Genomic DNA, 10,943 nt, shown 5'->3' with positions numbered 1-10,943 from the left:
TCTAGGGGCTGGGGTTTGGCTCAGTGGTAGTGTACTCGCCTAGCATGCATGAGGCACTGGATTTGATCCTTAGCACCACATAGAAATAAAAGATATTGTGTTCATTTAAAACTAAAAAATATTTTTTTTTTTTTTAAAAAGCAGAAATGCTTAGTCAAAAACCATCCCCCAAAGACAGGGTCTCACTGTATTCCAGGCTGGTCTCGGCTTCAGTGATCTTCCTGCCTTAACCTCCCAAGTAGCTGGAGACTATAGGCTCGTACCACAGCACCTAGCATAGACACTTAGTACTTACTTTTTTGAAATTTCTTCAATTATACTAGGTCTTAACAACCTTTGTTGTTTAAATTCTTCCAAATAAGTAAAATCTCCTTTAAGAATCACTTGTTGGTATAGAATTTCTGCCCAATCTGGAACAAAGTCATAGGCCTCGGCCACGATAGAAGCCTTTTTTGAAAGAAATGAAAAATATCATTGAAGCTATTTTGATGTTAAGATTTAAAGCAAACTGTTCTAGAAAATAATAGTGATGTATCATTTCTCACTTTGTTAAAAGGTTCCATGTATCATAATCAATGAAAAGTCATGTTTCAATTTGGCATTTCCTCTCCCATAAACACCCAAATACCTTCTTTCACTGTTTTTAATGTTCTTCAAAGTGGACTAATAAAACTGAGAAAGAATATTATTCCCACCAGCTCAACTGTATAAGGAACAGTGAAAAGGCTGATACCCTGACATCAACCCCTCTTCATTAAAGGGCCACACTGAATCTCCTGGCAGTCTAAGATTCCTGGTGCTGACCTGAGATTCATGGCTCTATTAATGTTGGTGTAAGATTGACAGCTAAACCAGAAGGGACTGCTCTGATTCTGTTCTGGTACTGAGACCTCAGACAACTCAATTCAACGTCTGGTACCATGAGTGATACAGTAGGGATGTTGGCACTGCCGGCTAGAGTTTTCCTGTTCACCTGGTAGAACCGAGGTAGGGCCATGATACAGTCCATCAGCTTTTGGCGGCCTAAGTTGATAAGCATTGTGTTCTGGCCAGTGTTCAGAAAGTGAATCTGTAGGGTTATCAACCTGGTAAGGCGGTGACAGTGCAGGGCCTGTCGTACACAGGAGTCCTGAGAGATGAGGGTAGAGAGAGGCACAGACAGAAGATTTATTAACATCTTTTATGTGAACCCTCCAACTATAGTCACCCATTCTGCTCTTGCTTAACCCATGACACCATCCCTACCTTCACTTGGAAAACCCTAGGGACCAAAAAAGAAAAAAATTATATCGCAGACACCAACTTCCAAGGCCAATCTGGAGTAAGACTTTGTAGTTACCTTGGCATAACTCTCTGCTGCATCTAGCATCAGGGTCAGGGCCTTCAGCAATAGCTGCTTCAGCTGGAGTCCATCCTTGAGGTTGTCCTCTGCTGAGGATAAAAGACACTTGCTGAGTCTAACTGCTCCTAAGGTAGGCTGTTCTTGCCCACACAGTGATGGTGGGGGCTAGAAGAGAAACATCCCAGCTGTGTTCATAGGGAGGCAAGTGTCTCTTAGGTAAAGGGTGTTGGGCCAGAAATATACATTCTCAGTAGAACTTCACTATGGAGGATTTAGTGCCCCTGTAGTTCACTTCTCTCTGGAACATCCAGGAAGGCTTATGTGGCATAACCATAGTTCCTGATGGATGATACCATCTACCTGGCTGAGGCTCCCACAGTGACAAATACCCACCTTAGCTTCTAACAGCCAATCTCATATGAGCTCTTACCCTTGGCCCTAAAAACTCCCTGGTTAGCAGCTTTGTGACCTTGCTCACCCCAAGGCTGAGAATCAATCAATTTCAGTTGGATGCAGGCAGCTGCCTCATGGTTCTCCCCGATCTCTCGGCACATACTAAAGCACAGGGCTATCATGTTGTGCTTTTCACTGTCTCCAGGGCGGCACCGTTTGATATAATCCAGCAGGGCTGTCTTCAGGGTACCACTCTGCCAAAGGGAGGAAAAAGGAATACCACGGTCTCAATGAGGGATTACAAGGCAGGCAGAAATGGCTGAATCTCTTAGTTCCCAAAGTTCCGTAAAAACTACCAAGAAGGAGAGGGGAAGGTATGTGGGGGGTGATATTAACCCAAATTACATTGTTATGTTGTGTGCTTGTACAAATATGTAACAATAAATCCTACTACTGTATAATGTACCAATAAAAATAAGGAAAAAACTCCCAAGAAACAAAGATAAAAAAAGTGAATAATTTAAACTATTCTCAGTATAAGGAAACAGGCACATACTTTTTGCTGCTGGGAATATGAGCAGTAAAGCCTTTCAGAAGGGAGAAGCCTTAAAATTTAATATATATGCATGCAAATGCTGACAATTTGATTTCTAGACATCTATCCTAAAGAAAGAAGCAGAGGAAAGTGCTAAAATGAATGTAATACAGATACTTAAGAGCAATTAATTAGAACTACTACAAATACCCAAAATAAGAGCTAAGAGAATAATACCTTGTAGCCATTAAAAAGTGATATAGAAGATTATCTGCTGATTTGACAGTTATAGTTATGCTTAATGTTAAGGGGGAATAGGAGGCTGTTTCATATCATTTAAGCTTAATGTAAGTTGTGTTAAAATATGTAAATATGTATGAGTTGGGATACATGTGCAAACAAAGGGCATATACCAAATTGTGAGCAGTGGCTGTCTGCAGATAGTGGGTAGACACAGGATTTTTTTTCCTGTTGTTTTTCAAGTGTCTTACATGGAATTTGCATTACTTTTGTAATCAGAAAAAAAAGTTATTAAAAGAATATTTAAATGCAGAAACTGCCTCAAAAACCATTTTACAAACCTCTGGGGGAATTCTGAAGATGTACCTATGTCTAATACTTGTTCTTCTCCCAGTGGCTGGACCAGTCTGTTGGTCTGTTTTGAAACTGGTCCAAGATGAGATTTTTTTTTTTGGGGGGGGGGGTGGGAGGAGGGCTTTCTTTTAATCTTTTTTGGCTGGCCTGGGCTCTCAGAAGCCAAAAACATACTCTTGGGTTTTAACTCTTAAGAGGTGAACTAGGCAAAGGCAGTAAATCAGCCAAATGTATGATTTGCAAACAGAGGCTGTGTGAGTGTTATACCTGGTGACAGCATGCTGGGAACAGACAGGTTCGCAATCCCAAAGACAAGACCTGACTCACATCTTTACTTCCAAGCCTTCTTTCTAGTAGATATAAATGGCTCAACAGCTACAGGCCTTTGTATTCATTCCTCACTTGACTCTCAGCAACATTTTTTCATGGTCTCCTGAAAATCCTACACTCAAAAACTTCAGACACAAGCCTGAGAACTGGACAGTCCAATTTTAGCATGCCTCTCAGGAAGGATTTTGTCCCTGCCAGGGAAGGCACTTTAATTTTATGAGTAGAGGCAGGTGACAGGCCAAGGTGGAGAAAAAACTTTTTCTTCAATATTTGGTATCAACATTATCATTAATTTGTCTGAACTGAATTTGAAACCACTGAGGTCCCTGATTCCAACCCTGTAAATTCTAGGGGTCAAAGCTGATTGGGATTATTCCAGAGAAAAGCCAACTCCTGAATGTTGGTGGTACTATGTCATCCTGGAGCTCATGACTTCAAACTTACCGGATCTAGCTTCTTCCTCATCAGCACTTCAAAGTAGTGCTTTTTATGCAGCAAATCAAATATGTATGTCATCTCATTGTACCTTCCAATGCCAGTGAGGAGACGTACCTGAGGGGGAGGGACTTGTATCAGCATCACCTGGAGGCTTTATTGTTTTTGTACCAGGGATTGAACCCAGGGACCTTAACCATTGAGTTACATTCCCAGCCCTTTTCATTTTTGAGACAGGTGTCACTAAATTCCTTAGGGTCTTCCTGAGTTTCGAGGCTGGCTTTGAAATTCCAGTCTTCCTGCTTCAACCTCCCAAGTCACTGGAATTACAGGTGTGTGCTACTGCACTCAGCTCACCTGGAGTTCTGAACCATACCACTACTCCACACCCCCCATCAGTTTGGCTTCTTTAAGGGGCAAAGTTCCACAGGATGAAGGGCTAACAGCCAGGCTGCCCTACCTAGCTCCCTCCCATGCACCCAACAAGAGTCTTCTCTGTTGTCTCTAATTATGATTAACCCATATGTCCCACCATCCTATACAGGACACCTATAAAAACTTAAATTGAGCAATTTTATTAGTGTTCTATAAAATTTTATAGATTTTCAGGTACATGTCTATAATCCCAGCTACTCAGGAAGCTGAAGCAAGAGAATTGCAAGTTCAAGGCCAGCCTCAGCAACTTAGATCCTTGTTTCAAAATAAGGGATAGGGATGTAGCTCTGTGTTAGAGCACCTTTCAGTGAGTTCAGTACCACTTTTTTAAAAATTAAGGGTGTTTATCAGTAGGACATAATAGAAGTATTGTGGTACTACTATTCTCTAGGGCAGGTTGTTTCTCTTTACTCTTCATTACAGTGGCCTATAGGCTTCCTCAGCTACCTGGATTGGATAATTTGGGGAGGCACATGAGGCTGGAATTGTTAATTCATTTCAATTCATAGATAAGAAGAAGGTCTAAACCTTGTTTTGGGGAGAAATGGTGCTGTTGAACTTCTAGAAAAGTTAACTGCCCTGTGTGTGTGTGTGTGTGTGTGCAACAGCTCTGGAACACGGCAGGGATCCTTACTCTTTGCTTCTTTGGCACAGTCTCTGATTTTGTCAGACATCATCACTTGGGTTAGAGGGTTGGGCTGAATCAGTAGGATCCAGAGAGGAATTGCCTCAGCCCATTTTGGCTCTAAGCTGGCCCCTAGCTACCTCAAGTCAGAAGATGAGAATGAGGGTGCTACTCACCACCAGTCCATACTCTTCATTGGGAGCCAAGTGGTTATCTGTGAGCATCCGGGCAGCCTGTAGGACTCGGATGATGCCTTCCATGTGGCATGTCAGGCTGAAGCAGTGATGGGCCAGGATCAGGAGCTCTGTGGCTGGGTGAGTGAGACAATGCTAAGACTAAGACAAGGTTATGAGCCCTGACAACCCACTGTTGAACTCTGCCTGGCAGGATTCAAAGGGCCTGGTAGCCAAGAGGCCCATCTGGAGAGAGGTCTCTCATTAGTCCTCTGAGGGCCCTGACCTCATCAGCTGGAGCTCTGGGACAATCCTCTGATGCCTAGATTTTATTCTCAGTAATAGCACAGGGATTACCTCTATCCTTAAGGTAGTCATGTAGTGGCCATTTCTCCAAAAGGTACAACATGTGGGAAAAAGGGATCCTCGCTTTCTGAAGATTGAGAAACTTTCTGCAGACAAACTAATGGACTTTTTGCCAACATAAATCAAGATATTCTCTCTGTATCTCAGGTATTCTAGCTTTCTAGATAGGTGAAAGACTGAATTACAGCAGATCTAAAATTATTACCCATATTCATTGTGAGTACACAATTAAAAGGTAAAATGGGGAAATATTTGCAATATTGAGGATTCCCAGCCTTCATACATTCTGTGCATTCTTAGCTACTACTTTTCAAAACCTATTGACTACTGAGCACTGCTAATAGCTCAGGCCTTAGTTTGGACATTTCCTGTAGAAGCTTATCTAGGCCCCACAAGCTCCAGAGATGAACTTGCTCACCATATCCCAGGTCCTTCCACTACCTGGCATATAGCTGGTACTTAGTAAGTCCTGGGCTGGCTGAGGAGAGATAAGAGGCTACTTTTAAAGTGAAACTGTTCAACCTTTGAAAAATCTCCTGTATCTCAGAAGCCTTAGCTTGAATCAAGCTGGGCACAGTGCACAACTGTAATCCCAGTAACTAGGGATGCTGATTGCAGGAGGAATGAAAGTTTAAGACCAACCTCAGCAACTTAGGCCCTAAGGACTTAGTGAGACCCTGTTGCAAAGCAAAAACAAAGGGAGTGGGGGCAGGGGGTGGAGTTGTGGCTCAGTGGTAGAGTGCTTGCCTAGCATGTGTGAGGCACTGGGTTTGATCCTCATCACCACATTAAAAATAAATAAATAAAATAAAGATATTGCGTCCATCTATAACCAAAGGGGGGGGGGGCGAGGCTGGGGATGTGGCTCAGTGGTTAAGCAACTCCAGGTTCAAATCTTGTTTCAAAAAAAAAAAAAAAAGAACAATACTTGAATCAGGATCTTAGGGATATAATCATGTATGTGCACAGAGAACGCCACCTATAAGCATCTTCATCAGAGTGTTTAAAACAGCAAACACTGGATACAATCTAAAGGTACCCTAAAGAATAAAATTTTTAGTTACATGAGAAATATTGTATAAACACAAGAAATATTGTGTAGACTTTTCAATGTCATGAAAAATGTTAAATGATAGCATATGCATAGAGTAAAAAAAAATTATAATCATTATACACCAGTACAAGGTCATTTTTAAATTTTTGGTACTAGGGATTGAACCCAGGTGTGTTTAACTGAGCCACATCCCAAGCCCTTTTTATGTTTTGAGACAGTTGCTCAGGCTGGCTTTGAACTCATGATCCTCCTGCCTTGGCCTCCCCAGTTGCTGGGATTACATGTATACACCATCATGCCCAACCAGTATAAAGCCATTTTTTACAAAAGAAAACTCTTAGTCTTGCATAGAAAAAGATCAGAGAAACCATATTACTCAGTTATATAATGAACTAGACACATGATGAGCTAGACATACTTGAAAATGAGCATACTTTGGAATCACAAACTGGATACATACATCAGCTCTGCCACTTAGCTATAAATTAAGCAGAAAACTTACATTAGCTTCAGTATCCTCCCTTCTAAAGTGGGGACAAGTTATTATCCTACTGTGCAGGGTAATAACAAGTGATTAAAAGTTACCGTTTTGTGTGTGATTGTTTTTAGAGTACTTTTCCATATCTTCTAAATTTTCTTCAATGAACTTAACAGTTTTCTACCATGAATTTATACCCATGCTGAAGGTTAGGTATACAGAACAGGAGGAACAAGGATCCAAATCTGGTTTTGGAGAGACTGACCCTGGGAGACCTGTTTAGGACCTGAAACATGAAAGAAAAAGGCCAGGAACTTACTGCAAGACAGTTCCCCATGGGGAACAGAGGAAATCTTATCCAACAACTTCATGCCTAACAAGGTCCGGTCTTGACACAGCATGGTCAGCTGAAGAAATGTCTGACTTTCCTCTGCTGGGCTGAACATCTGCTTATGTCCTGAATGGAAAGATATGGAGACAGGCACTGGGTTTGCTTTAAGACTTGAGTTGGGAAAGGGACAAGAATGTGCCCTCAGAAGACCCACTCTGTCTAGGCCTAGGCACCAGGAGGTTCATCCTGACACAGTTCCCTGGGTAGTTTTCCTGCAGCTGGGCTCAAAAACCTATACCTAGTGGTCATTTTACAAGATAAAAGGAGTGCTTTAATTCAGAAGAGGCGCAGAGCTACTCTAAAGCATGATCAGAAAACAATATACAAAGTGTAATTTGTTCTCCTGAAAGTATAATTTAGAAATCTGAGGGACAACATATAGGATGTAAATGAGCGTAGCATCTCAATCCTTAATGCTGGGAACTTAAGAATGCTGTCTAAGAGGCTGGGAGGCCTGAAGGACAAGGCACCTGTTCCCTCTGATGGGGTCAGCAGCTCCCGTGTCACCTCTTCAGCCACGAGTTCAGCCACAGTGTTTGGCTTGAGGCCCTGGGTGCTGATGAAGGCCTGGGCTCGTTTACATCGGTCAGGCTGTTGAGAGGACAAGATTGCTCGGAGCATGGCTTCACCATCTTGGGCAGCAACTTCTGTGTAGGAACAGCCCAACTCCTGAGAGGAAGGCAAAGCTAAAGTCATTTTTAGGAGTCAGGAAAAGATAACTCTTCCTGTAATGTGATGTGGACAGACTCCATTGTTTTCTGAACTTAAAAATCCCTCACTATGAACAAGAATCTTAGAAGAAACAAGTACAGTTTTCTAATTCTATCTTTTCACCAAAGCCAGATCCAAGCAAAAGAAAGGTTTATCATCAGAAAGCATAAGGTGACTATCTCTTGTCAAACACTAATCTTTTCAAACATGATAAGAACTGGGCATGGTAATGCATGCCTGTAATCCTAGCTACTTCGGAGGCTGAGGCAGGAGGATCCAAGCTCAAGGCCAGCCTCAGCAATTTAGCAAGACCCTGCCTCAAAATTATAAAGGACTGGGGATGAAACTTGTTGGTAGAACACCCCTGGTTCCAATCCTCAGTATTGCAAATAATAATAATAATAATTAAAGTGGAATAAAATGCAAGAGCACCTTCCTTGTTTCCACAGCAGCAGCAAAGCCACAATTTCCAAAGATTTTAACACTCGTTTTTATTTTCTCTCATTCTACTTTCTACCGTTTTTTCCTCAAACCACCACACGGCCAGATAATTCCTGGCTGTTCTGGCTCCTATGTTTATAGTTATTTATACTTCATATGGAATGCTCCAAACAACCTTGAAGCAAAACCTAAGACATGAGGTCTAGAAGGGACTCGTCATGTTCGAATCATATTTATAGATGAAGAGCAAGAAGCAGCCCTTAGAAGTAAAATGGCTTGCGCTAGCTTTCTGATTGGCTGAGCCAGAAAGGTAGGACTCAAACTGCCCTGGCACTTGACCTGGTGTCTTCCCCGTTACTACCCAACAATGGGCTCACAGGGATCAACAGCCTGACAAGGGCTCTATGCCAAATTATGATTATCATCTAAAGGGCTGATGTGGCAATGTTCAAAATCTCCCTACTACTTCCCACTTCTCTTCCTCTTACAGGGAGTCTACTGTGCCCTCCCCATCCCTTTTTGGCACATACCTTGGCAAGTTCATACAGACAGAGGACCTGCCGGCAGTAGTTCTTCCCATAGAGGCACTTGCTTGTCAGAATTTCCAGATTTGTCACCACCTCATCACCTGAAGGCACCATCACAAATGACTGACTATCCAAACTTGAAGCTGGAAAGCAAATACAAGACTGAGGGGGCTCTCACCTGGTAGGTCAAGGCCTCTCCCAGCTCCCTGTGACTGCCTGTGTGTGTGTGCAACTAGTGCTCTGTGCTGCACTCCATGGCTCTCCTCAGTTGGGGAGGGCCCCACTTAAACTTTGCTGCCTTCCAGAAAATACCAGCCAAGTTACTTCAGACACTTTACGCTATAAGACTCAAAGCCACCTATGGAATGCTATAGAGATCAGCACCAAGATGCCTATTAGATTCCTTTAAACATACTCCCATTTCCCCTCATGTCAAACAAGTCACCATGTCTACCTGACTATCTCTAAAACATCTTCCCAGTCACTGCCTAGTAACCCTGCATATGAAAGGCTGTTGCCTTCTGCTGCCAGCCACCATTCTCCCGCGTCAATCTTCCACATATTCATTTCTAAAATGCAATTATACTTTAAAAGTATAATAAAATTTGGGGCTGGGGTTGTGGCTCAGTGGTAGAGCAATTGCGTAGCACATGCGAGGTACTAGGTTCGATTCTCAGCACCACATAAAAATAAATAAAATAAAGGCATGTGTCCAACAACAACTAAAATTTTTTTTAAAGTATAATAAAATTAAAACCCATTTCTGATTGGGGAAAAATAGTCCTGGTACTGGGTTTGTGGCTCAGTAGTGGTACACTGGCCTTGGGTTCAATCCCCAGCACTTCAGGGAAAAAAAAAAAAGAAGCTTAGCCTAAAAGAGAAGAAAACTTTTACCAAATTTAAAAAAAATTATCTATTAGGAAAAACCAGAATATTTATGCAACTTTCAAAGGGCAAAAACAAAACAAAAATTTAAATGTATAATAAAGCACTGTTAAATAAATCGGGATACATCCATACAGTAGAATACTCTGCAGCCATTAGATGGGGTCAGTCCACTGAGTGCACGCCTGTAATCGCAGCAGCTTGAGATGATCGTGAGTTAAAAGCCAACCTCAGCAACAGTGAGGTGCTAAGCAACTCAGTAAGACCCTGTCTCTAAATAAAATACAAAATAGGGCTGGGGATGTGGCTCAGTGGTCGAGTGCCCCTGGGTTCAATCCAGTACCAAAAAAAAAAAATGAAGGTGTCAGTCCATCTGTATGTGCCGACATGAAAACGGGTAGATCAATAATATAAACTCATTTTTGTAAAAAATAAATATTGTATGTGCACTTGGTACTTGCACACAGAAATTAATGCATACCAAGCCAAGTAAAAGATAGTTATTCTGGGTAATTAAAAGGCATGGCATTGAATTCATTTTTTACTGCTATTTGTTTCACTAAGCATGTTAAACTTTTGCATTTAAAATATTAAACATTATAAGAATATGCTTTAAAGACAAATAAAATGTTATTACTATTCATCCTTCACTGCAGGGTTCAGTTCTAGGCAAGTTGGAATAATCATTCACCCTGTCTCTCCCACTGAATTAAATATAAAATCTGGACACAATGCATGCATTGGTATATAAGAATCTTGAAAAGTAAAATCTCACAAATCCAAGATAATCAGAATTACCATCTTCTCCTCTGGTAGCCTCAATGCAGAACAGTGTGATGCCTAGAACTGAGCACCTGAGGTGGAAAAATGGAGGGAAGGGAAGAGAAAGAGCCAGTGCACAAGAGCACTCAATCTCTGGAAAAGCCCTCTAGCACCAGTTCAAGTGTGCAGAAAAAGGAACTCTTCATTTTCATGTTCCCTTACTCTGGGGCTCCCAAGCAACCCCTTGGCAATGGTGGCAAAGGCTGCAGTGGCAGCTGAAATGGACCCAAACCCAGAGAGAGAGGGGAACCTTCTTTTCTAAGCAGAGGTGCTCTAGACTCAAGAGGGTGGAGAAAACACTTGTTTTGCATTACTCTTCTGTCACTTGGCTCTGAAAGTGGACAGAGAAGCCAGAGAAGTGCAAGACAGAATAAGGTAACTAAACATTTATTTGGTTTTTAGTCAC

The 10,943-nt window shown here is 41.9% G+C and overlaps 1 protein-coding gene and 1 long non-coding RNA gene across 8 annotated transcripts in view; one reads left to right on the top strand and one right to left on the bottom strand.

The window, feature by feature from the left end:
• SPG11 (SPG11 vesicle trafficking associated, spatacsin) overlaps positions 1–10,943 on the bottom strand; it is a 79,218-nt gene that overhangs the window by 2,251 nt on the left and 66,024 nt on the right. For 2 of the 6 annotated variants that reach the window (XM_081288792.1, XM_081288795.1), the window contains 9 exons: positions 8,834–8,973; positions 7,622–7,820; positions 7,080–7,217; positions 4,866–4,999; positions 3,639–3,746; positions 1,821–1,989; positions 1,340–1,431; positions 974–1,129; positions 296–447 (listed from right to left, as the gene is read on the bottom strand). In XM_081288792.1, coding sequence (XP_081144918.1) covers positions 296–447; positions 974–1,129; positions 1,340–1,431; positions 1,821–1,989; positions 3,639–3,746; positions 4,866–4,999; positions 7,080–7,217; positions 7,622–7,820; positions 8,834–8,973 — 1,288 coding nt within the window. Of the gene's footprint in view, positions 1–295; positions 448–973; positions 1,130–1,339; positions 1,462–1,820; positions 1,990–3,638; positions 3,747–4,865; positions 5,000–7,079; positions 7,218–7,621; positions 7,821–8,833; positions 8,974–10,540; positions 10,570–10,943 lie in introns of those variants that run through there. The other 4 variants (XM_081288797.1, XM_081288794.1, XM_081288793.1 and 1 more) reach the window with 4 other exon arrangements.
• The window catches only part of LOC308646151, a 50,105-nt gene continuing 48,042 nt past the window's right edge, over positions 8,881–10,943 (top strand). For both annotated transcript variants that reach the window (XR_014021328.1, XR_014021329.1), the window contains exon 1: positions 8,881–9,011. This is a non-coding gene — a long non-coding RNA (uncharacterized lncRNA). The remainder of the gene's footprint in view (positions 9,012–10,943) is intronic.

Source organism: Spermophilus citellus (assembly GCF_964194105.1).
Source record: "Spermophilus citellus genome assembly, chromosome: 4".
Lineage (NCBI taxonomy): Eukaryota > Metazoa > Chordata > Mammalia > Rodentia > Sciuridae > Spermophilus > Spermophilus citellus.
Note: the sequence above shows the minus strand (reverse complement) of the source record. Positions and strands in the feature narration are given on the sequence as shown.